General features: G+C 46.8%; 1 protein-coding gene across 2 annotated transcripts in view; it reads right to left on the reverse strand.

The window, feature by feature from the left end:
* Positions 1 to 26962, reverse strand: part of ZXDC (ZXD family zinc finger C) — a 37708-nt gene that overhangs the window by 7507 nt on the left and 3239 nt on the right. Inside the window, exons 2-7 of one of the 2 annotated variants that reach the window (XM_025376220.1) lie at positions 26469 to 26621; positions 26288 to 26366; positions 24916 to 25046; positions 20199 to 20369; positions 15891 to 16576; positions 14000 to 14084 (exon numbers count right to left, since the gene is read on the reverse strand). In XM_025376220.1, coding sequence (XP_025232005.1) covers positions 14000 to 14084; positions 15891 to 16576; positions 20199 to 20369; positions 24916 to 25046; positions 26288 to 26366; positions 26469 to 26621 — 1305 coding nt within the window. Of the gene's footprint in view, positions 1 to 13999; positions 14085 to 15625; positions 16577 to 20198; positions 20370 to 24915; positions 25047 to 26287; positions 26367 to 26468; positions 26622 to 26962 lie in introns of both variants that reach the window. The other variant, XR_003118122.1, reaches the window with a different exon arrangement.

Raw genomic sequence — 26962 nt, forward strand, 5'->3', positions numbered from 1 at the left:
AAAACGTAAGGAACCCACACTGATCTTTTCCAGAGTAAACCCGCATGACCAGCCCTGCTTGTGCTGAGCGCTCACCCTTTGCTTAGGGATGTGCTGCTCACACAACAGGTCCCTTGTTCCGCAGGGGCACTCTCTCCTCCAGGGCATCTGGCTGAGTTGCCGACTGCCTCCTCCTCTCTCACAGCCTTCATGGGTATTCTTGCCAAGCTACCTTCCCAGATGAACTTAAAGTGGACAGGTGTTTAAGTTACTCAGGATTTTAAAGGAAATGAATAAAGTATGTAAGTGAACAAGAATTGGGCATCTCCAGCTGGCAGATCCTACATAGGACCTTACCCATTCGGAGCACACTTGTCATGAGTGAGCCTGGCATATTTTATTACTTTTACTGTCATTACGAATGAGGTCAGTTTTTCACAATTACTCTTATTTGAAAAGCTATTCATTTTATATATACAAATGTGTACTGTGCAATTAGCTATCTATTGATCCTTCTTATTTCTAATTGCTTGAGTTGATTCCCCTGGGTTTTCTAAGCCTGACAATGACTTTGTCATTAAGTAATCATCATTCTCTCCTTTCTATTTGATTATCTATTTCTTTAAAAATAAAGACTTCCATAAAAGTGTCAAATAGCTTGCGCAGCTGGTTTGCTTTACTATTCCTCCAGCTTTGTGGGGAATGCAGCCAGCATCTCTCCACTGAAAATGCCACTGACAGCTGGCTGCTCTCTAGTATTAGGGAAATCTTCTGGGTTCCTAGCTGATTCATATTTATGATGTTTTCAAATCAGCAGCAGGTGATGAATGTCATCAACTGCCCTGTTCCACCTCTGGGGACCCTGCACATCTCCTGTAGCATTTGCTGTGGCAAATCATGCTGACGGGCTGCCTCACCTTACATCACCCTCGCCCGCTGTCCATGTGCTGGCATTTCACTTGGGATTCCCATGCCTGCTTCACCTGCTGGAAGTGAGACACAGTGTTCCTGCATACCACGTGGCCAACAGGCTGAGTAACAGCTCTGAGGGCAGCCGGCCCTGGGTTCCATCCTGCCCCTACCCCTGCCCTCACCAGCTATGCAGCCCTGGCTAAACTCTCCCTGCCTCAGCTTCCTCATTCAGAAAAGTGGGGACACAAGGACCTACACCTCATAGGATTGTTGCAAGGACTGATGGGGTAACAGATGTAGACATGCTGGGCTTAGAACTGTGCAGGGCATACCGTATGCCTTCATTAGTTATCACACCTTTGTCAAGTTTTAGAACCAGGGTATGTTAGCTTTATACATTGAATTTAATAGCTTTTACTTGAGGTCTGCCCAAGTTTCATCATCCACTCAACAAGTGTGTACTGCCCCTCCACTGCGCGGCAGGTGCTCGACCACAATGGTGGCCCTGCACATGGAGCTCTCAGCTGCTGGCTGGTGCACTCAATACAGCTGTGCATTTTGCAGCACACAGACAAACCCACAACGGATGAGCAACGAGGGATGAGAAAGTGCAGGGTACCCTGGGAGCCTCGAGAGGCCACTGACAGGACCCCAAAGTGTCTGTGACACAGGTACTGCCCTTGAGGAGCTGATCACAGTGGGGACCCTGCCGAGAACACTCTGGGCATTCCACACAGGCATCCAGGGCAGGCATCAGGGCATGGCACAGCCATGCACTAAAAAGCAAGCACCAGAGACCAGCACGTCGTGGGGCTGCCACCCCTAGGGCCAGAGGGACTAGGGAAGGGGTGGTGTCACCAGAGTCCAGAATAGGGACAGCGCATAGCAGAACTACAGCAGGGGCCACCCAGAAAGAACTGGGGCCACAGCCATGGGGGCAGACAGCCATCGCCATGAAACTCCCACGGAAGCAGAGCAAGTGAGGCCCTGCCTCCCACCACACACCCTCTAGTATCCCCCTAATGTTCCCACTGCCAAACCTAGCTGGAAGTGCTGAGAGGAGCCTGGGTCAGCATCTCCAAGGATGCGAGTCAGACAGCAACGGCCAGCATCCACATGGCAGGAGGAGCAGGAACTGCCCGGGCGGGGGGTGGGACGGGGCAGCATGCAGGCAGGGCAGGTCCACAGGCACTGCACATAACGCAGGGCGTGGCACAGGGCAGCCAAAGCCAGCTCCAGAGGCCTCAGAAGAGTAAATGTAGTGGGATCCCATCCTAGAGGTCAGCAGCTCCGAAACCACATACATACAAAGCCCTGCCACTCTTTGCTTTACTTTGTTCCGACAAAATGTTGAATGTACAGAAGGAGATGTAATGAACAAAATATATGTTTAAAACTATTACCAAAGCTTTTACTTTTTTTATTAAGAGATAAGGTCTCACTATGTTGTCCAGGCTGGACCTGAATTCCTGGGCTCAAGTGATCCTCCCACCTTGGTCTCTTGAGTACAGGTGTGTGCCACCATGCCCAGCATCTCTGAATCTTTTAGTCAGCCCTGGGCCAAGTATTTTGCAAGAACCCCCGTAGGTCCTCACAAGCACCCTACAAAGCCAGGTCCCATCACTTTCCCCATTTCGCAGAAGGGGATGCTAAAGCCAGAGGCCAGGCAACCTGCCCCAGGCTGCTGCAGGTGGAGCCACACCTCACCTGGCGGTCCTGACCCTACGACTGACGCTTTGACTCTCTCAGCAGGCTGGCTCTACAAATCATTGTTCTGGCTGTGTGTGGCAAAGTCGATTCCATTTATTTGTTAAATAGAAGCTTCCTCTTCCCAAAGGCTGGACACCTGCCACTGAGGGACAGGAGTCAAGGGACTTCCCACTGGGCTGCCAAGGCCGACCTTCACCCTCAGTCAGCTGACAGCGACATAGGGACAACCGAAAGGGGACACGGAATGAGCTGGACCTACAGAGGCCAGGTGTCTGCCATGCAGATGGAAAGGGAGCCGGGGCTGTGTGCTCCAGGCAGGAAAATAGAGTAAGAAACAAGAAAGGCGTAAAAGTTAACAGAAACCAAAGTGACAGCAGGACGCTCTGTGGAGAAGGGCCATGGCGCTCACTCATGCAAGTGTGGGAAACCTGGCTTGCAGCCCATTCTCCAGCAGTGGGGTCACACCCAGTTCTGCGGCAGGAAATTAACTGCCACCAAGCACCTTTCTAGCTCTCCCTGCGACAGCCATCAAAACTGAAGCTTTACTCACAGGACAAAAGGAGCCCAGGCCCCTCTAGGAAGCGATGTCCAGAGCCTGCAAGGGGTCTGAGACCCTCACAGGAAGTGTAAACAGGAAAGGCCCCTCCACAGCTGCTCACAGGCAACTGCACCTCGCTCACCCTTGACCTGCCAAGGCTCCGACCTTGGACACGTAAGGGTCAGTGGTGTGGAGGGAGCTATGATGGACTGCTGGGCAAAATCCTCCTGCCCCTAAAGAAAACACAAGAGCAGACAGCTCCCACTTTGACAAGTCTGTAATCTGCTTTCCTCTCCAACTGAGAGACCCATGCACCCTCCCCTGTTATAGGCTACATCTGCCCCAGGGGTGTACATGGGGCCCACAAGGTATGACAAAGCCCCTGCATCCTCAAAGATGCCCTCATCCAAATCCAAACCCACCTGGGCACCTCATAATACACGTGGCACAGCGGCCACACGCATGTGACTAGAAATCTCTTCCAGAATGAGGAATAAATGGGGGTGCACCTCCGGGCTGACTGCCCCTGCTGACCCAGGGCCCCTGCCCGCACCTCCCTTCCTGCTGCTCTCCCTGCAGGGTGGTCCCTTCTGCTTTCATCATGGCAGCAACGGGAAGAAAGGGAAGAAAACTTGGACTAGGTGTGCAAAGATTTTTGTTTTAAAGCGAAACAAAAAGATTATAAAAATTTGATCACTGACTTAATTTCAAGGCTCCATCCAACCTGATCACCCATTGGAATACTCTAGCATGTGCGTGCCTGAGCTGCAGTGCCAGCACAGCCACCTCACCCTCCGCCCGCAGGGGCCCACTCCCTAGGCTGGGGCCAGCAAGCCAGCACTGCACCAGGTTCAGGGGGTCCCGGGGTGGCCACAACAGTGCGCCAGTCACAGAGAGGCGGGCACATACTTAACCTGCCTCCTCCCTCTAGCTCTCGTCCCCACAGTTCCCTGGAAAGAAAGGACTCGAGGCCACTTCTCATCACCCCATGAGTTCCTCAGGCCCACCAGGCCACCCCAGGAGGAACAGTGCTCTATTGCTCACCATTTTGATGGCAGCTCCATCTTCACGTTTTAATTACACAAAGTATTTTCCAATACAAAAAGTAGAAATGATCATAACAAAACATTCACAACTTAACACTCAGGAAAACACCACTTCATGCACGCATATGTGTACTACTGCTTGTTTCCAGGTAAATGTACACACAAATTTGTCTCTCAGCACACCCACTTTTTCTTACAAATACGAACGTACTAAAAACATGCACAGAGTGTGCAGTTCTTCTGGACATTTGAGTTACAAATATTTAAACAGTCCCGCACTGAGCAGCAGCAGCATGTGCAGCTTCACACAGATCCCTGGGATTTCCTTGAGATAAATTCATAAAATGTAATTGTAAGACTGAATATTATGCATATTTTTTGGCTCCTGAACACACCACCAAATGACCCTCCAGAAACATCAGTGTGTCCCCACTGAAGCTCTCCTGAGAAAGCACAAGGACACGCTGTGTGCACCAAGGCCAGCACTGGGCTCCTGTCACCCAGGAAGGCCCAGCCGACCTGGCCCTCAGTTAGATCTACCAGTGTCCTTGTGAGCACCAACCGGCTGCATCTGGCTCGTTGCCAAACTCCTTATGACCTTCTGCACAATGATCTCACGCTGTTGCTGGTGATGTGGAAAGCTCTCTGTGCGGACACGTCTCTGCGGCTGTGCCTCTGCTGACACACTCTGGGAAATGATTTAACCTCGGGGCCTCGGTGGCGCCCGTGCAGGAAGGGTTGATGGCAGGTCTCCACCTCATAGGGTTTTTGTGAGGCGTGAACAGAGTTACTGCATGTCAAGGACATAGGACAAACAGAACAAGTGCAGGCTGCCCCCACGGCTCTTCATGCCTTAGAAAAACCTTTAACCTCTCATCTTCATTCTCTATTCTGTATGGAATTCTAATATATTTTTTCCCTAAAAGGCCAGCATTCACCCGTCAATAACTGGAAATGCCACCTTTCCACACGCAAAGATGACCAGGTATCAGGTCAGTGCCCGGTGTGCTGGATCCTGGGCTCCTGGCTCTGCCATGCAGCCCCAGCACCAGAACATGCTTTCAGCTGCCATGGCCTTGCATGAAGTCTTAGCTACAGTGCAAATCCTCTATGCCATTTTCCATTTTCTTAGACATTCTTGTCCATAGCTTCTTACACAACTGTCCTGAAACCTGCCTGGACTTCTGCATGAAATCGCACTGCAATGCTGTGGGAAGAGTGAAAGAGGCTTCCCTTTCCTTCATCCCACGTCTGTCAGCTAAGCCTGTGGGCTCTGCCATCAGGATAGGTGCAGGAGCCCGAGCACTCCTCCCCACTGCCATCGCCACTCTCGTTCCTGCTAGGTGAGCACACAGGCTTCCAACGGCTCTCCCTGAAACCTCCCATTCCCCCAAGTAAGTTTATTTTCAAAATGGCAGCAGAAACGGCCCTCTTCAAACTATCACGCCATTTTCCTAATCACATCCTCTGCTTCCCCATCTGACTGAGGGAAAGCTGGAGTCTGACAAGGACCCAGGCGCCTTCAGCAAGCTCTGGCTCTTCTAAAATGCTCCCTCGGCGAGGTCCGCCTCCATAACGGCCTCCTGGCTTTGCCTCTGACGGGTCATGGTAAGGACTGTTGGCTCCCTTGGCCCAGAAAAGTGTTTCCGCAGACACATTCCATGGCTCCTTTCTTGTCCCTGCTGGGTGTTGCCTCCTTGGAGACCCTCCCTATCCCCACTATTTAAAACTACAAAGTTCCACAGACTCCTCCTGGTTGTCTTTCTTCATGACATTTATCATTTGGTTTCCTGATTATGAGGTGCTTTTCACCCAGTCCTGCTACCAGACTTCTAGCAGGGTGTCTGTGCTGTTCACCACCGTGTGCCTGACTCATCCAAGGCAAGGGATCACCCCAGCTGAGAGCAGTTGATCTTGTCATCCCTCCCTTCACCTCCTGTCCACTGGTGACATCTCCTCCTGGCTGTTATGATTTCTGTTGCTGTGTGAATGAGATCTCTTCTCCCACTGCATTTCCTAGCTGGCTACTTGGCTATGCAGGAAGCTCTGGATAGTAGACATTTATTTTCTAACTGGCACTTAAATATCTTCTGTTTTACTAATTTTTCTGATAGTTGAGTTTTCCAATAAGTAGTCAAATCATCAGTAAGCTGTTATTTGTCTCCTTCCTGCAGTTCTATCTTATTACTTTTTCTTGGTTTATTTCAATGGCAAGAACTTTCAAACAACATCCAACACCAAGGGTAACAAGGGTAATACACGCAATTCCTGTCTAACTCCTAGGTGTGTGGACAGAACGCCTCTGATAACCCACCATTAAGCATGATGTTGGCTGTTGGTTTGGGCACATAATCTTTTATTACATTCCTAGTCCCACCAGTACAGTAATGAATATCAATTTTGTAAATCAAATACAGGATTTGTTGAGAAAATAATAAAGTTCTTCACCGATTATTGAGATAATGCAATTAACAGACTTCCTAACATTAAATCATTCTCAAGCTATCTGATTAAGCTCTATTTGGTTAGAATAGTACATTAAATATATACATTGCCAGATCCTAAGTGTGTTTTATTTAGAACATTTCCATCTATCTTCGTAGGAGTCACCAATCTATAGCTTTTCTTTTTTTTTTTTTTTGAGACAAGGTCTTACTGTCACCCAGGCTGGAGTGCAGTGGTAGACCCTAGCTCACTACAACCTCCATCTCTGGGCTCAAGTGATTCTCCCCCCTCAGCCTCCCCAGTAATTGGGACCACAGGTTTGCACCACCACACTTGGCTAATTATTATTATTATTATTTTAGAGATGGGGGTCTTACTACGTTGCCCAGGCTGGTCTTGAACTCCTGGCCTCAAGCAATACTACCACCTCAGCCTCCCACAGTGCTGGGATTACAGCTCTCTTTCTGAGAGATATCCTTGTCAGATTTTTCATGGGAAGCTTCTGTTTTCCACAGAGCTTTGGAGCAGCATTTACTGCACAAATTCCACAAAGGGGAGTAACTGTTAATGAACTATTCATATTCTTATTTCTGAATGATTACTTGTTTTTCTAGAAAACTCTGCATTTTGTTGCAAGTATTCTAACTTATTATCATACAGTTAACATGATATCTATTTACCTCTATGTATTCCAAAGAATTTGTGGAATTTACTTGACGCTTTTTTTTTTTTTTTAATTGCTCAGACAGAAATGGAAAATGATGGCCTAGGGGCTGTATGCCCTTAGGGATATGTTTTCTTTGGCCCATACCAAAGTTTTTCTAAATCTGAATAAGCTGTCACATTTAAGCATCAAAATCTGGATTTGACTCTGTTCTGACAGGAAGACATCTGAGGCACAAACTTGAATCTAGTTTTGGCCACATCCCTTATGTTCCATATACAGTAATACATAGTAGTTGGCTTCAACGTCAAGTGTTTCTAAGACCCTCACGTGTAATCCACAAGAATCCCAAGTGCAGCATGCTTCTATTACCATTTCACAAAGGAGAAAGCTGAATGTGCAGAGAAGTCGCTGGCTCAAGAGTTCAAACTTATAAACACATGGCCTATCCATTTTCCTGTATTTGTAATTAGCTTTTATTTATTTATTTATTTGGCGATGGACTTTCACTCTTGTTGCCCAGGCTGGAGTGCAACGGTGCGATCTTGGCTGACTGCAACCTCTGCCTCCCGGGTTCAAGTGATTATCCTGCCTCAGCCTCCTGAGTAGCTGAGCTGGGATTACAGGCATGAGCCACCACGCCCAGCCTCGCTTTTATTTCTTCTTTCACCCAATTGTCTAGAGGTTTTCTTTTGTTTTCCAAGTAATTTTTACTAATTTAACATATTATGATCAGAAAACATAGTACTGCCTATACATGTACATATGTACACATATACATATATGTACACACACATATATACATTCCTACACATATACACACCTGTAATACACATATGCACACGCATGCACATATATACATATATGCACACATACACATGCACATACATATATGTACATATGCACAAACATGTATACATGCACACTCACATATACACATGTACATGTGCATGTGTATGTATGTGCATATATGTACATGTGTGTATGCATATACATACGTGTATACATATACATATGCGTGTGTATGCATCTGTATACATATATGTATGTGTATACACATATATACATATACACATATACATATATACACGCATATATACATATACATATATAGGCATATATAGGCAGTACTATATATTATGTGTATATATAGGTAGTACTATATATACTTTTTTTTTGTAAAGACTTGTATAGTTTTCCTGATGCCCTAATTTGTTCCGTTTAATTTCTACAAATATTCCACAGACATGGAGTAGGATCCATTAAATCAACTTTATTAATCCCATTATAAACATCTTTCGTATGCTTATTTTTTTCTGCTTGATCAGCAGATAATGAACTAATCACTTTCAAACTGCTAGTTTCTATACATTCAATTATTCTAGATTTCTATCGGCTTTTACCTTATATTGTTTGATAGTATATGTTTTCCAATAAATATTCAAATAAATGTCTGTGGGTCTTATACTTCTGTTGTAGGCTACACATGAACAGCAACCAAAAAGAGGAAAAATGTTCTTTGTCCCATGCTTTTTCCTTGAATTCTACACTTTTCATATTAACATTAGCCCTTGCTTTGTGATTTGCCTTTGTTTTATTTTACCCTGTCTTAATCTTAACCTTCCCAAATATTTCCATACAGGGTGCAACTCTCCTAGACAACACACAGCGGAGAGTGTGCTTCCGATGTATTCAATCTTTGTCTCTTGGCAGGAGAGTTGCCCTTATTACATTTCACTGTGACACAGGATACCCTTGGTTTTCTGTCACCATGTGTCTTGCTGCTGTCTCTGACAAGCACCACATCATCTTTCCCTTCTCTGCCCCTTAGACAGCAGAGAGGTATACATACCCATTTATAGTTCTGAAGCTGTTTACGCTTTTTTTTAAGCTTAACTTTGCTATTCGTTTCAAGAATAAAACTTGACAGTTTTACACTGAGAGAAAAATTCTTGTTTTATTCTAAGGGGAGAATCTCAATACTCGAGATAAAGAAATTGGCACATTTTATTTTCTACACTCAACAGCAACACAATGGGAACAGTCTTGAATTTCAGATGCTATTGCTCAGACTGCACATTTCCTAAGAACTGAGGTGTGCACTGGCTCCTAACCACATTCACAACAGCAGAGTCTTGACTGTTTCTAAATGACCTGATTCCATTAACAGTCCTATTACACAGAAACTGCTCATTCTTGAACTTATTACAGGTCCACAGTCTCTCAATCACAAATCCTGAAACCCAAAAAGTCCCAAACCCCATTTTTTACCCCTGAACTTAATGCCAAAAGTAATTTAGCAACATAACTGACCTGAACTGATGTAAAGCTATTTACAGTCTTATTTGATTCCATTTAGATATATTTTGCTGAAAAGTACCAATGTAGTAACTAGTGGTATGAATACATAATATATGTACCATATCATCTAAAATTTGAAATAGCCTGAATCCAAAGCACAGCGTGGGTTAACATAAACACCAGCACTGACCACTGAAACCCTAGTGTAACAACACCCCAGTAACAGTAAGTACAACTAGTGTCTGCATTCTAAATACCACCCTCTAACAAAAGAAACCAGGGCTCTCTGGAGGAGGAGTTGATTCCAGGGCAGGGACAGGGATAATACAAGAGCCTGCTGGTGCTAGGAAGGAAGGAAGTGCTCAAAACAAAAAGCTAGGATGGAGAATGCTGATGGGGCACAAGAATCCAACTGAAGGATTGTCCACAGCTGGAACAACTGGAGCAACAAAATAAATGGTGATAATATTAATCATAATCCAATATTAACTACAGCCTAAAGAATCAATACCGTTGAGGCCGGGCACGGTGGCTCACGCCTGTAATCCCAGCACTTTGGGAGGCCAAGGCGGGCGGATCACAAGGTCAGGAGATCGAGACCATCCTGGCTAATATGATGAAACTTCGTCTCTACTAAAAATACAAAAACAAAATTAGCCAGGCGTGGCAATGTGCGCCTGTAGTCCCAGCTACTCGGGAGTCTGAGGCAGAATGGTGTAAACCTGGGAGGCAGAGCTTGCAGTGAGCGGAGATCGCAAATCAGTATCATTGAATCCATACTGCATAACTGAATAAGTAAATGAGGGAGAAGAGACAGCTCTTCCTTACAAAATTCTAATAAATAAGTATACAAAAATAAGGGAAATGGAAAATCACCATTAGAACCCCACAGGCAAAAGCCCCTGCTGAGTGTTACGTGAGAGGAAAGCTTAAAGAGAAACAGGGCACTTGCACTGCAAGGCAAAGGGTTAACCCTGCCCAGAGAGGCCTGGCCTCTGGCCCCGGCTCCTGGGAGATCTCTAGGCCCTTGGAATGCCCTGTCTGGTAAGAATGTCTGTCTAACTGGGTGCACTGGGCCACTTCCACAGTCTGTGCTAATCCATGGTGGAGGCCTCAGGCACATAGCGCCAGCTCAGCCTCTGGAGGGCTGGAGAGTAAGGCCAGCAAGTCCACACAACTGAGACTCAACAAAACTCCAGATTTGTTGCGAGTCTCAGGTGGGCTTCCTTGGGGGGCAATGGTACCTGTGTGTGCTGTCACTTGCTGGGAGAAGTTGGCACTGTTCACACTTCCATGGGAGGACACTTGAAGTGTCACACTAGGAACTCTCATGAGCCCTGCCTGGGCCCCTTTTCCCTCAGCTGGCTTTAATTTGTGTCCTTTTGCTGCAATAAGCGTTAGCTGTGAGTACAACAGCTATCAGTCAGCTCCATGAGTCCTTCTAGAGAATTACCTAAGGGTGGTCTTGAGGACCCCCAAGCTTGCAGTTGGTATCAGAAGTGAAGATGGTCTTAGGGAGCCCCAAGCTCCACACACAGTCTCAAAGCATCCACTGCAAGATAGTTAATTACAAAAGGAAAACCAGGAAGTTGATGGTGAAGAAACCTAGCAGCTACCACCCTAACCAGGGATCCAGGTTTACATACCTGACATGTAGACAGCATAGCCCAGGGAGGATGTGTGGGGGAGGGCACCTCGCCCCCGTCTCTAGCAACCCCAGCCCAGGTCTCATCTCCAGAAGATATCAGGCAGGCCCACAGGGAGGACAGTCCAAAGTGATAGGCCCACCCTCTTTGAAAGCACCATGACAAGGGAGGGCCAAGGCCCTCACCCAGACCAGAGGAGATAGGGAGGTGTGACAATTAAATGCACATGCGGCCTGGAACAGGGAAGGGCACTGGGGGAGCCTGGTCATATCCACATCAAGTCTGCCGTTCAGCTCCCAGGACTGCGGCCACAGGGGACTCTCAGCTGTGATAAATGCAGCATGAGTATGCAGGATGCTGTTTTGAGGGGAGGCGGGCATCCCCCCATGCTGGGGGGGGGGGGGCAGGGGTCTAAAACCACAGCAGACACACGGGCGCAGGAAGACAACGGTGCCCTGCAGGTTTTGGAAAAGAGACAGTGGCCTTCCTCCACTGGCTGAGGCACCCGGAGGGGCTTTTCAAGGATGTGAGTGGCGGTGGCAGCAGCCTCACCCTCACGACGACATTCTCCTGCTGCACTCACACAAGGAGACCTAGCAGGTACCAGGTTTCGATTTCCCTTAGAAGTCTATGAAGTATTTAAACCAATGAGTGCATTAAAATACTCTGACCATCACTGTAGAATGCTAAGAAACTCAAACAGATTCAAACATCATTAACTGCACCTCAGGGTAAAAAAATGAGAAGCTGATCTTTATAGACATGTCCCAGCTATAAGTAAGAAAGAAATGACAGATTTAGAGTGCTACCGTTTAAAGTAACCCCTAAGGAATAAGTGGATCCAGTATCTGGTCACAATGGTCGCCAGCAGTACAGACAGACAGCCCGCCAAAGGCTGGGGGCCTCCAGCGAGAACCCACCCCTACCTGCAGCAGAGTTTTATCAACCAACCAGATATAACCACTAGACGTAACTACTAATTTACAGAAAAAGAAAAAAAAGGAAGGAACGTGTTAAAACAGTGATGTGATCATTAAGGTCCAGACTGGCACACTCGAAAGAACAATCAGTTCCTTCAACAAAAACCAGACAAGAGATAGCAGAGAACCCTACAGCTGTCAAACAGAGTCAAGAGATGATGTATCAACCAGTAGTGACATATGAACCCCACTGGATTCTAATTCCAACAAACAGTTACACAAAACATTTGAGGCATCTGGGACAACTGAAAATTTGAACATTTGCTAGATACTGACATTAAGAAAATACTGTTAATTTTTAAAGAATTGGCAACAGTAGGCGGCTATAATTTTTTTTAATGTCCTTACTTTTTTTTTTTTTTTGGAAATGGAGTCTTGTTTTCTGTCACCCAGGCTGGAATGCAGTGGTACAATCTCGGCTCACTGCCACCTCCACCTCCCAGGTTTGAGCGATTCTCCTGCCTCAGCCTCCCAAGTAGCTAGGATTACAGACATGCGCCACCACTCCCAGCTAATTTTTTTGTGTTTTTAGTAGAGAGAGTGTTTCACCATGTTGGCCAGGCTGGTCTTGAACTCCTGACCTCAGGTGATCCACCGCCTCAGCCTCCCAAAGTGCTGGGATTACAGGTATGAGCCACCGCACCTGGCCAATATCCTTAACTTTTTAAAGATAATGCTGAAATATTTACAAAAACAGTAATGAAAACATCAAATCTCCTTTATAGACAGTACTCCAAAGCAATGTAAGAAATAGGACACGTGGTATATACTTGAATGTTTGTCTCTTTTTCCTTCAATATTATCTATCAGGTTCAATAAAGGCATCCGCTTTCCTTCATGAACTTTACTTGGTCTATGGTCAACTCTTTCTACAAATTTCACCACCACACTTCCTTCTATTATCTCTGCAAGTTCCATTCTGGTACTTCATGAACCGTGAAGGTGTCTCTTCCTAAGTCACAATCCACACTGATGCATACAACATTATAGGGAAACACTGGCTTGAAGAAAACTGATTAACAGAAAATCGGCAATTGTTATTTATTTTAAATAAGAAGTCAGTCATGATACTATTAGGAATAGAGAGCAAGATATAAAATCGTATCAACCCTTTTAGATAAATACAAAGGACAAATGAAATACACAAAAAACAATACATTTTAAAAATCCACTGTTACTTTTTAGAAAAAGATTTAGCAGTTTCCATTAAGCACTACATCCCACTATTCCATTTTCAGGAAGGACAGATGCTTGAGGCCACATAGGTTACCAGCTCTTGTTTGGTCTTTAAAAATACAAATAAGTTGCTAACATTTTCAAATAAGATTTCAACAAAACTCTGACAATGCCACAGGACACACAGTTTGGCTCCATGTACATGTACCTGGGGACAGTGGCAGTCCCCAGGTCTCTGCCATGCCAAGATCAGGCCCCAAGGCCATTCAGCACCAGGCACAATCTCTGCTTTCCTGACACCTGGCCTGCTTTGCTTATTTACCTTAGTAGCCTTCCAGGTAACTGACACTGGTGTTTGAACCCTTAACTTTCACAAAGCTTGTTTAGGCAAATAAAATAGGTTCATACTGATGCTGGGAATTTTGTTACTAATTTTTTCCCTTAAGTTCAAATAAAACTAAGGAGTTGATAAAAAGGGTATTCTGAACAGAAAAGTAAAATCAAGAGCACAGAAACACCTGCTGTGTGTTTCTTCTGCCAGTAATAGTGACAGAGAACCCTCAGGCCCTCGCTCATCAGGGCTACAGCACACACGGCCTCACCTGCATTGCTCCCCGCTCCTCTCTGCTTTTTTTCCTTGGCTAGTTGAATGGCTCGGTAATCAGTTCTTGCTGAGCCCCCACTTTCCTGAGACCAAAGAAAAGCGTATCAGTCACTTATCTAGACACAAAGGAAGGGTAGCAAGGGAGCTAGAGAAGTGCCATAAGCCTGCTTCTGGGACATATCCGAGCTCCCATAACCAGAGTCGCCAGCAAGGCACACAAAGGGCCAAATGCTACGTCCACTTGTGGCGAGGGCCGAACAAACTTGGAGCTCGAACAATGTATGTGACTTTCTTATCCAGAGAAGCAAAGTGTATTCCTCCAAAGTCTAAAACATAGTAAAATATTTTACACAGAAACTTTTTAAATCAATTACATACTTCTCTGCTTTCTGAAACAAACACTGAGCCTTGCCTGGGTGACCCAGGGTCACCTTACCATGGCACTCCGCGACACTTTTCACACCGTGCCACACACGTGTACGGCAGGCCCGGGACAGGTCCCACCTTAGAGACCCACGGCAGAGGCCGCTCTGGTGGCAGGGGCTACACTCAAAGTCTTACGCAAAAACAATAATGATGGTACTGAATTCAGGAACTTTCCTGAGGGTGCCAGACAGTACTCAGAGGACTTCAGCTGTTGGAAGTCTGTGAACATTTCCAAAGAAAGACAGTTTAACACTTATCACTATGAAGAGAAAAAGAGCAGCCCTCAAAGCTCGTAGCATACCTGGGACCCATTCACCACACACCATTTGTACTCAGAGAAGCGAGGTAGCCCAACGCCACACAGCTAGCAAGAAAACGAACACGGGTTAGGACTGAGGTCTTGCTGGCTTCTCCACCTCCACCCACAGCTACAGCTGCACCAGGAAGCTTCCATTTCCCAAGGCACCGAGGCACACAGTCCTTGCACCAGGGACTGACTGCACACTTGTCTCTAACTGTGGCCACCTCCCATCCCTGCCCAGTCACCTGTACACTTAGCAACTGCTATAGCTGCCTAAGCAAAGGCTGGCAAGCATAGCTCTGCCACCGACAAGCAAGACACCAGAAATGCAGACACAGAGACCGTCCTCTCCCACTGAAAGAAATGAAAGCTGGCTCCACGGAGCCTCAGTTACTATGTGCCTCACAACTGATCCTACTTCAAAAGATTTAACATTTTTTAAAAGTTGTAAAATAAGATGTAACACTCTGAACAATATAAATGTCACCATCAAATTTAGCCTGTGCCACACACACACAAAAAAAACCCTATCTGATCATTCCCATCTGAGTCAGGAAAATCAGACTATCTCCCAATAATCTTTAAATTATTTTAAATTAAATTATATTAAATGTATAATTGATATAAAGTATATTAACTGTTCAGCCTCAAAATTGGAGTACTCTTATAATCCTCCAAGAACTAAGGCTCATAAACCCCCTCCCTTTTTTTCTTTTCTTTTCTTGTTAATTCTAGTTCTAAAAAAGAGTTTGGTATGGTTTTAAAGTTTCCATTGAACCTCTGAAGGTGGCTTATGTCTTGACTCCTCTTCTAGGGCTGGTCATGAGCTGAGAAGCATAGAGGCAAAGTATCTCAACATTACAAAACCCCCAATTTTCAAGGAAAGGAGCACATTACCATGGAGCCACAGGACTCCAAAGGACCTCAGAAAGCATTTAGCCAAATCTCCTTATGTAGGAAATAAATGAGAATTTAAGGCTCAGATAGGTTAAGGTGATTTGTCAAGGTCATAAGAACTTGTCAGTTCCAGACTTGTAGTCCAGGGCTGCGTCCTTTTGTAAACCAGAAACGTCTGCATAGAAAGGATTAATCCAGAATATCCTCAAGACTGAGTATGAGAGAAGTGACCTATATGGTGGTGACTGAATAGATTGCTTCATACCAAATAGAAGTTGCCAGTGCCTGCACTGAGCTCTGTGTTCTGGGCACCGTGCTGCTCTGCTGGGCTGGACAACGTGGACTGGGGCAGCCCATGGCTTCCTTCCTGCTGCCCAACTGCTCCTGGGCGAGAAGGCGAGTCCGGCTCCACCTTGATTGGAGCCAGCAGTTCCGGGACACTGGCATTTTCTTGGGGGGTGCTTGAAGAGGTCGGTGTGGTGATGTGTGCTGCTAAGTTACTATTGGAGGTCAAAGCCAGTGGGTCGTCACTCAAGTTCTTCATGGGCAGAGCCACCAGACAGCCTAATGCTCCTGCACTCACAGTCTGCACGTCATCCACACTGAAGCTACTCTGCTGCAGAACCGTGGCTGCTGTCCCGAGAACCAGAGGGCTGTCCAGGCTCGGGGGAATATCACTGTGGGCCACCAGGACCAGGGGTTCCATTGGCCCTAGGGAGCTATTACTAGCAGGGAGGTTCCCTCCCAGAGAGGAGCTCACAGAAGTGACGTCAATAGTCAGGATTCCGGAGTTCAGAGCCTCGTCCGACCCACCTGCAGAACCACTAGCATTGGCAGGTGTGTCAGAGAAGAGCGCAGCAAGATCCATGTTAGTGAGCTCGCTTTGGCCTGGGCTGCTGAGTTCACTGCTAGGAGTAAGAGAACTCGGAGCTTCTAGCTGAGGTAAGAGATCTGAAAAAAAAAGGAATACACTCCGGTTACTTTATGACCTTGAAGACTGAGTACTTTTGTTTATGCCCATGATGTTACCAAGTGATGCCCCAAGGAAGCACTGACTGTCCTCTTCCCAGACCCTGAAGCTTGGTTATCATGACAGAGTCCCACGGCCAGTCTCTCGGGGCACCTGACACACACCCCAGGAAGGGACAGGAAGGGATGCCGGCTGACATCAGACACTTTATGTATGTGTCTTGGATCCTCAGGCTGACAGGGCTTTCTCCAGTAGGAACAATTGGAGAGAGATTAAATAACATTTCCTAAGGTCAGGCCAACTGGTAACAGCAAGAAGCAAAGTAAGACTTGCATCCATGTCTTTCTGGCTTCAAAGCCTGAGCCCTCTCCCCTCCCGGTGCTACGGGAGCTGCCCGAGAGGACTGAATCTTTCCACGGCACATCATCCTCAGCTGCCAGTTGCTAGCTGGCCTGTGCTCTGAGGATATTTTCGAAATCAGCTTGTCAGCTCATGTTTGCCAAACTCTGTGCTCCACTCCACAACTAGCTGCCACCCCAAAACCGACTGGAGCCATATAGGGGTAAACAAAGGAAATGAAACTGGCTGCCTGGCAAAGCCAGGACAGACCCGAAGCTTCAGCTCTAGGCAGATGCACAGGACCTCTAGGCATGCTGGGGGCCCCCTAGACAGAGCTGTTCCTGATGGGCTTTCCCTCCCAGAGCCTCCCCTACCACTGCATTTCCAGCCTCACATTTCCCCACCAGGACTGCAAGCCTCCTGAGGGTGGAGAGCCGTCTGACCACCACTGTCCCCTCAGCTCCCAGCACAGTGCCCAGCCCTGATGCAGCATGTAATGATTCTAACAGGCCCTTCTTCATCTGGAGTCTTAATTTTTGGTCATAATACTCTTTAAATATTTGATTATTTGTTATTCTATGACTATGAAATTTAAATAATCAGCATACCTTTGGGAGAATAATGACTTCCAAAAAATTTCAATGCATAGGCAAGTTTTGGGTTTGTGTACAAGTACATGCCAGTTATACCAAATCACAGGATGCTTCAAGCATCAAGCAAATGGTAAAATGGGAGAATAATTAATTTGGGCAAAAGAGCCAAATAAGGACTTGATGTCACCCTTTCCTGAGGACTGTCCCCAGCAGCTTCCTGACTGTGCCAGCGCCTGGCCCAGAGGAAAACCTGCTCTCAGTTCTCTGATCCTATTTCTCCCACGCCAGCTGTTACTGACCCCAAACTCATACCTGCAGGCTGTGAACACCTGGCCAGAGTGTCTATTATATTTTATATTTTTAATAATGCAAATCTACAAAAATCTATTCTAGACAAAAAGCAAATCAAATTCAGAATGTATCGTCTTTAGTTGTCATATTACTTCAAAGCTTAAAAAAAAGCATCAATATAGCATCACTTCCTCAATAAATATCCCTTAGTACCAATGAAGCATTTTGAAAGAAAATGGTAGTGATCCTTTGGCGAAATTAAAAATGGAAAACTATGTCAGTTTTTCAAACTTTCTAAAAACTCCCTTGACTCTCTTGAGGATTCAGCTCCCTGTGAAGAGACCATGAATAATCTCAGTGCAAATGATACCCATTTATTAATAAATTTCCTTATTTAGCACTTTACTAATTCTATAAATATTTACTACTAGAGAGACCAGACATGTACAAGGGCCAGATATTAACACAATCACTAAATAAACATTAGTAAGCAGAGCATCTGGCAAAACAGTCATGATCACCACAGTTCAAAGCCCAGCCCCAGCCCTTCTTGCGGGTGTGACCCTGGCAAGTACTTTCTATCTTGGTTTCACCAGTGACGATCCCACTCCCAGGACCACCGTTAGGGGGACTGAAACAACCCACTGAGGGCATGACATAATCCCACAGTAACCAGGTGTTCTAGTGCCTGTTTTTCACTAGGAGAAATGGTGACACCTGGTCTTCTACCCGACAGCTGGAAGGGGGATGACACACAAATAAGTCATTGTTGCACAAGAAATTCAAGCCTGGGATACACAAGCTGCTGCAGAAGAGGGTCTCACATCCCACTAGAGTTTAAGGAAAGTGCATCTGGTATAACACTGGGCTTCTGCTGACTTCTGAATTGGCCAGGTCAGGAAAGGGGAAGTGTGCCATGAGAGGGAACGGCGGAACAGGGGAGAGACCTGAGTGATGTAGTCTCATAGAGCCATCAGAGAAAGGGGGCCTGGTCATGTGGGCCTCTGTGAGCAAAGATGACACCCTCCAACATGAATCAGGTGGCACACACATTCCCTGTCCTCAAGACACTACTGAAGCAAGAAGGGCAATTTATTTAAATATAAAGCTGAATGGCAACTGCTGTAAACTGTGAAAGATCAGCGTCCAAGATTCCAAGGAGGGGCTTCATGACCACTTCCAAATAGGATCACAAGAAAGCAAAGGCCACAGACCTGCCCTGAGCCCAACCCCTCATCAAACTCTGTGCGAGGCATGGAGGCCTGTCCCCTGCCAATGCGGCAGCTGTGACACAGCTGCGCCTCAAGGCCAGTGCTCTCCTGTGGTGCTGCTGGTCACACAATCCACAGGAGGACCCAGTTGGTGACACACACAGCTTCCACGGACTAAGCAGCAGAAGTAACTCTAGGGCTAGCTAGGATGCCATCAACCAGGCCCAGTGAGGAGCGATAACCGCACCAGGCCCCAGAGAGCAGGGCACATGTGCGTGCTCCTCAGACGGGCCGCCACCACAGCTGCCAGGCACTTCTGCATCCTGCACTGTGGAGAAGGCCTAGTGGGATAGGTTTCCTAGTCCCATGCTGCAAAGCTGCCCAATGACCAGGCACTCACATACTCAGCATTCCCCTTACAGGTCACCCAGCCACTGTCACTTTCCCCTCTAACCCTGCCCTCTCCAGCCCTCACTGCTCCCAGTCCACTCCTGAAACACAACTCTGCTCTGGCCTTTGTTACTTAGAGAGAGAATAGCTGAGGCAGACGGAAACGCAGGAGGGGCAGGTCCAGAATTCAGGACAAAAGTCCCAGTGAGAGACACAGGCTTAGGGGACATATGCTAGGGAAAGTCAACAAAGTGAAACATTCTTCCAGGAAAGCATTTCAAAGACACGGGAGGGGCCAGGCATGGTGGCTCATGCCTGTAATTCCAGCACTTTGGGAGGCTGAGGTGGGCAGACTGCTTGAGCCCAATAGTTCAAAACCAGCCTGAGCAACACAGTAAAACCCTGTCTCTATAAAAAATGCAAAAATTAGCTGGGCATGGTGGTGCATGCCTGTGGGCTCAGCTACTCTGGAGACTGAGGTGGGAGGATCACTTGAGCAGGACCCTGAGGTTCCAGTGAGCCATGATCACACCACTGCACTCCAGCCTGGGTGACAGAGGGACCCTGTCTCAAAAAACAAAAGACATGGGAGGGATTAGAGGGTCAAAAGCAAGAAAGTGGCAGAGAAAGTGCAAAAGAGGCCACTTGGCTTGGCAACCATGGCCACAACCCCACTGCCCGACGACTTCCAAGAGGTGAAGAAGGAACAGACGGCACTGGCACTATTCCTGTTTCTTGTAGGGAAGCAGCTCCCCACGGGGGCCGTGGAAAGTGCAGACCTTGGCGCCGGCTGTGCTGTCTGACCATGTGTGCCTTCATGCTGTGCTTGGAGGTGAAGAGTCTGTTGCAGGTAGAGACCGGGCAACGGCTTTTCGGAGCACCCACATCCTGCACGTGTTTCTTAGAGTGAATGTACAGACTGCTACGAGCGGAGAACCTTGCGCAACATCCTGGAACAAAAAGAGTAATGAGTGTGAAACCTGAGGATCACCAAGGAACCAGGAACAAGTGACACTTCCTCATCAGATCAGAACCACCAGACCTGCATTTTGCACCCTGGCTACTGGCAAGGACAGAAACCAAATATCTCTAGGAGTAGCATCACAAGCAATTCAAGTCAAAAGCAAACTTTTTAAAAAGCAAGAGATACAGTGAAACCTGTAGGGAGATTTGAAGTCCTACCTCAGCTATGTCTAAGCAACCTCTGTGCCTGTTTCTTCACCCACTACATGGAGATGTTGGGAAGATTAAGTCAAATTAAGTATTAACTGCTTAAACATTCAGTTGCAAACAATTTATTCTAGTCATCTCGATTAAGCTATTACCATAAAAAATGTAATCCTAGGATGACATTTAGAGCTGGAAACTATCTCGACAGATCACCAAAGCCAGTCCTTTCACTTTCCCCCTGAGACACTGGATGCCCAGGGAGACTGAGCGGGTGTCCTGGAGCCCAGAGCTGGCATCTCCTTGCTTACACTCCCAATCCACTTATGACTCTGATCTGCACACAGGCATCAGAGGAAAAACAAGACACATTCAAAGTTATAGTCACCTCCCCTCCGTGCCCTGGCTTTCCACTACGCTGGCGCTCTGCCCCATACGAGTGCAGGGAGAAGACGTGGAGCTCTTGGCGGCCAGAGACCTGCACCCGGCAGGGGCAAGTAGAATAGCCAGCTGCTTCAATAAAGGGCAGTAAGTCAGTGCCAACACTGAAGCATCCGAGCGGCAGAGGAAACCGCACACCTCCCAAGAAGGCAGAAAAGTGGTCTCAGGAGTATACAGCATTTGAGGTGACTGGGCCACTGTGCAGCAAAGCAGATGGTGCTCCTGCCGCAAAAGCTGCCCAGCCAAGGTATGGGGGCATGAAGGGCAGCTGTGCAGGCACCCCAGCCTGGGTTCCAGTTCAACCTCTTACCAGCAGTGTGGCCTTAGACAAATTATTTATCCTTTGCAGGTCTCCTTTTTCTGTTCTGTGAAATGGGAATGACACCTGCTTCTCAGGGGTGCTGAGGGCCCAATAAAGCCATACCTGTCTACAGAGCCTCTGCATGGACCTAAGCAAGTGGAGCGAGCAACGACGCACTCGCAGCACCTTCTCAGGACGGTGGGGCGGTACTGCTGGAGCCCAGCACCTGGAGGAGGGATATTTTAAGGAAAGAGGCTATGAAGATAGGATACGGCCAGATGAGTAAGGGCCTTGGCTGCCTGTGAATGTAGTTTTCAACTACATTTTTCATTTTCTTATACAGCTGCAAACTCATTTCCAGGTCAGGCTCATCAAAGACCATCTGGGAAACACAGGAGATGGTCCGACGGCCCAGGCTTGCCCTGCAAATGCACAGTTTCCTCCGCATGCCCTGCTCACCATGGTACACAGGGTACCCTGGAACCCCCTTTCCCAGCTGGGGGTCCTGAGCACGGATTTCTAGAGACAGGTCACAGAGCAGAGGCTCTAAGCACATCTTCTGTAAAATGCCTTCCCAATGGCAGGGCCACGCTACAACAGGACCCTTGCACACTCTTGCCAGCACTGGGTTTCCATTTTTTAAAGTATTTGCTAATTTCATAGGCAAAAATTATTTCATTTTGGTTTGTATTTCCTGTGACAACCAGGAATGTAATCATTTCTCCATGTGTACTAACTGCTGGCTTTTCCAAATTCTGCCCATATATTGAGATCTGTGTCCATTCTTTACAAATCCACGCTGCAACCAGGGAGAGGCAGAAGCAGCCATTACTGATAGACCTGTCTGCAAGCTGCATTCAGAGGACAGTGAGGCGCTCATGTGGATGGCCAGGCAAGCACGAGGCTCAGCAACACACGAGACACAGGCCCCAGCAACACACAGCCCCGAGGCTGTCATGATGCCACCCAGTGCCTGCCCTCAGACAGACTTCTGGTCTGTGGTCCTGTCCTTTCCTCCTCCTCCTGTTACTATAAAAAAGGTAGTTTTGCCTTTTACTTTTTATTATACAACAGTTCAAACATCTACCAAAGTGGAAAAAATGGTATAATCAGTCCCAACTATTGCCCAACCCCAAGAATGATCAACTCTCAGTCCAGCTGAGAAGAGGTTCTGGGCTCCTCCCACTAGCTCCAACTCCATCTCCACATGCTGCCCACACCACGTGGGGAGTGCCCCCTTTCTCTCCCAGCAGAACACCTAGACTTGCTGGAAGAAACAGAGCTCTACAGAAATAAATGCCCCATCCTCCACAGCCAACTCCCACCTTTCCCCTTTCCCCAGTCACCTCTGGTGGAAGTGTCAGCACAAACCATCCCCGTCTCCCACTCAGGCCACCTCTCAGGGCATCAGAGCAGGACTCTGCCTGAGTGACCCCACGGAACCTCATCCATCAACACACCAAGACAAGTGGCACTGAGGCATGTCTTCCCTGGTCCTGGCTCACCCTAGCACTCAAGGTGACCCCCACTTCCACACATCCCCTCTCACCTCAGCACCACCCCCTCTGTGCTCTTGCTGGTCCTGTCAGTACCCATCCCAGCCACTCCACTGGAATCGGGGGCAGCCCCAGGGCTCTGTCCTAGGTCCTTTTTAAGAAAATCTAACAGCAATCATAACAACAGTAAACTGACATATGTACTGATGTTTTCCATATGCTCTAAACTTACTAACCAATCCAGCCTTCGCCAACAACCCTGGGAGGTTTTATTCACTTTACAGACAAGGAAGAGGCACAGAGAGCTTCAAGTGTTTGTCCAAGGTCCCAGAGCTACTTACGAGGCAGACTTGGGACTCGAATCCAGGCAGTGTGACTCCAGAATTCAGGTTTTTGATCAACTACACTACCCTGCCTCTCCTCCATTTATACTCTTCCTTGAGAATTTCATCCACTTTTGTGGCTTAAATGACGACTTGGGTGCTGTCTGCTTCGCTCCCTGCCTGGTCTACTCTCCTCAGCGCCAGCAGCACATCCCCTGCCCTTTGTGCATTAGATGTACAAAGGTACCAAAAACACAACATGTCCAAACCAAACTCTGTTTCCTCCAAATCCACTCAGCTGAGACACTGACCTCAACTAAAATCCAAATCCATCACCGTATATTGTGACTTCTAACTCCCACCTCTGCCATCGATGCCGCTTTCTCTTTTCCCACCATTAACGCCCCCATCCAGGCCATCCCACCTCCCCACACCCTTGGCTGCTTTCCTTCCTGAAGTCAGACTGAGCCACAACTCAAACATGATCACATCATACGCTCACCCAAACACTCAAGCCTGCCACTCGTGGCCCTGAGAGGCTCTCCCAGGCCATTACACCCCCAGCACCCACACGCACATGTCTGGTGCGCTTTCCCCTTCTTCAGCTGACTGTGAGGCCATTCTCACCCCGAAGAGCAGTCTGGGGAAACCCTCTGTGTCCCTGCAGCACCCTACATGTTACCTGTTCCCCTGTCTGCACCTCCAGCTGAAACCCTGACGGAAGAAGGAACTGCATATACGTTCACTTGTATATATGTTCACTATGTTCTAAGAGCTAGTCTCAGCTTTAAATGGGTCTTTAATATTCTCTCTTTCAGATAAGGAAACCAAGGCCCAAAGAAGCAGCTTGCCTGAGGTCACCACTTTAGGGAGCAGTAGAGCCAGACTTTGAATCCATGACCACCCGACATGCCCTGGCTCACTGCCTCCCAGTGCACCTGCAGAACTAGAGTAGGGCCAGCACGCACAGGTCACGCAGCCAATTTCTGGCAAATGAACTAAGGCTTCAGTGTTTTAAAGGAAGAAACCTCTCTACTATCCCTTTTAAAAAGTCAGGTTGGGTGCGGTGGCTTACACCTGTAATCCCAGCACTTTGGGAGGCCAAAGTGGGTGGATCACTTGAGGTCAGGAGTTTGAGACCAGCCTGGCCAACATGGTGAAACCCTGTCTCTACTAAAAACATAAAAATCAGCCAAGCGTGGTAGCGCACGCCTGTAGTCCTAGCTACTCAGGAGGCTGAGGCATGAGAATCACTTAAACCTGGGAAGCAGAGGTTGCAATGAGCCAAGATTGCGCCATTGCACTATAGCCTGGGCGACAAAGCAAGACTCTGTCTCAAAAATTAAAACAAACAAAAAAAAGTCAGTCTAGCTTTATTGCTATGCAATTACAAAATGATTGGAGCGACCATTCAAACGTGATCTCAAAAGTACCTACAATTTACTGAGTCCGAGCTCCACGCCAGATGGATAAACAGGCATTTTCCACGTTTCACCTAATCCTCATGACCACCAAATTAAACAGGTAACTTAACTAGAGCCACAGATCTAATGAGGATCAGGGCCATGAGTCAAACCATGTCTGATTCTCAAGTCACTACTCCCAAAATAGTACAATTAACTCAATGAGGTAACTAAACATAACGCCACAACTTATATTGAGTCAGTCTTTGAGCAGCTAACATTTACCTTCAAACAATGGAAACTTAACAAGATAAATGTTGGCCTGGTACTTAGTTTACTGCTCAAAGCAATGTTTTAAAATCTACCTTCCACAGGACACTCGAATGGCTTTGTGCCTAGGTGGGTTATGCTGTGGCCTTTCAGATGCTCTGCTCTCGTGAACGATTTCCCACAGCCTTCGACAGGGCAGGTAAACCTCCGGTCATCATCATGTTTCCTGCCAGACAGAAAAATAAAGGAGCTGTGATTCCTCATACAACTCACCGTGATTCTTTGTTTAAAATTCTACAAAATATACCAAAATACAAACTTTACATTTACAAAAATCAGTAGTACATTTCAGAAAATCTTTACTCTGTCTTTAATCCATGTGAGAAGATTTGCAATTTAGCTACCCCATAGTTAAAAATTCTACCTTAATGACTAAGCAGACCCCAGAGTCACACATTGAACAATTACTGCTATTTCAATTTAAGAACAGTGGAGTCCCAAATGTATTGATGAAGGTGTTTCTATTGTTTAGAAACCCTCATGATCAACAAGCTTTCCGAGTGACAGAGGGCCATGAGAAATGTGCACAGAGCATCAGCTGCAATGCTAAAAGACTCTCTTAAGCCAACTTGTAAAGACTGTGTCTTTTCCTAAGTGACATTTTTATATTAAATCCTCAGAGCCCAGTTGTGCAAGCACAGAAAAACCATCGAATCTCTCCGAGTCTCACTGTAAAACAGGGAGAATAAGAACATTAGCTTTGAGGTTGTTGTGAAGATAGAAGACACACATGTAAAGTGCTGAGCATCACCTGGACGGTCTCCAGGGTTGTCATTACCACCACGAAAACTTGTAATTACATGAAGAAAGCTTATTCTACAATGTTAAGTTAAACAAAACTGGAATTTTTTTTTTTAAAGAACAGAGTATACCAATTAAGTTTTTTTTAAAAAAATTATATACAGGGCCGGGTGTGGTGGCTCACGCCTGTAATCCCAGCACTTTGGGAGGCTGAGGTGGGCGGATCACAAGGTCAGGAGATCGAGACCAACCTGACTAACACAGTGAAACCCCGTCTCTACTAAAAATACAAAAAAAAATTGGCCAGGCGTGGTGGCAGGCGCCTGTAGTCCCAGCTACTCAGGAGGCTGAGGCAGGAGAATGGCGTGAACCCGGGAGGCGGAGCTTGCAGTGAGCCGAGATCGCGCCACTGCACTCCAGCCTGGGTGACAGAGTGAGACTCCGTCTCGGGGAAAAAAAAAAAAAAGTACACACAGAAAAAAGTATTTTCAGGTGATGAGATTCTCAGCAATTTTTTTTTACAGTTTTCTGAACTTTCCAAATTATCAACACTGAGCTATTTTTACAACTTAAAAAATGTCTACAGATATTTCATTCGTTAGTTTCTGCTGCTGACAAATCACTCATTTTCAAAGCTGATAATGCAAACCAAAATGTAAGGATTACCTTCTGTGCCTTAGAAGTTTGGACATGCTGGTGAAGGTCCAGCCACAACTGTCAGAGTCACAAATAAATGGTCTTTCACCTTGTAAAAGAAAAAAAGTACACAGCATAAAATTTACAACTCCAACAGCTACGATGAAGACAAATCTTGGGTCCAAATGCTTTGCGTTCCCTAGCTCATTACCTGTATGGCTCCGCAGGTGAATTTTCAGCCGACAGGCTTTATCATACTGCTTGCTGCACCCAGGAAAGGAGCAGGAAAAGAGCTCTTGTTCCCTGAAGTGGGCTCGGTTATGGGAAAACAGGGCACTCACCGTGATAAATGTCTTCTCACAGCCTGAACAAGGAAAACACAAACCCTGCTCAAAGTGTGGCAAAAATTATACAACATAGCTAATGCTAGTCACACCCACCGGACACTGTTCACCCTGAAGCAGACAAGGAAAAACATGACTCACAAGCACTCTCTAAAAAGGGATGACCATTAATGCTTGTTGGCTTTGTGATCACCACAAGAAGGCAGCTAATGGCAGCCAATAGGCACACGCTGGCCACCTGCTGCAACACGACTTTGAGATGGAACAACTGATAAAGAGAAAGTTCTCTGTTCAAAGCCATCTACTGGCCAGTTCCAGAGTACTGATCCTAAACACAGACTGAGACCCAAGAACCCCATGA

Source organism: Theropithecus gelada, chromosome 2 (genome assembly GCF_003255815.1).
Source record: "Theropithecus gelada isolate Dixy chromosome 2, Tgel_1.0, whole genome shotgun sequence".
NCBI lineage: Eukaryota > Metazoa > Chordata > Mammalia > Primates > Cercopithecidae > Theropithecus > Theropithecus gelada.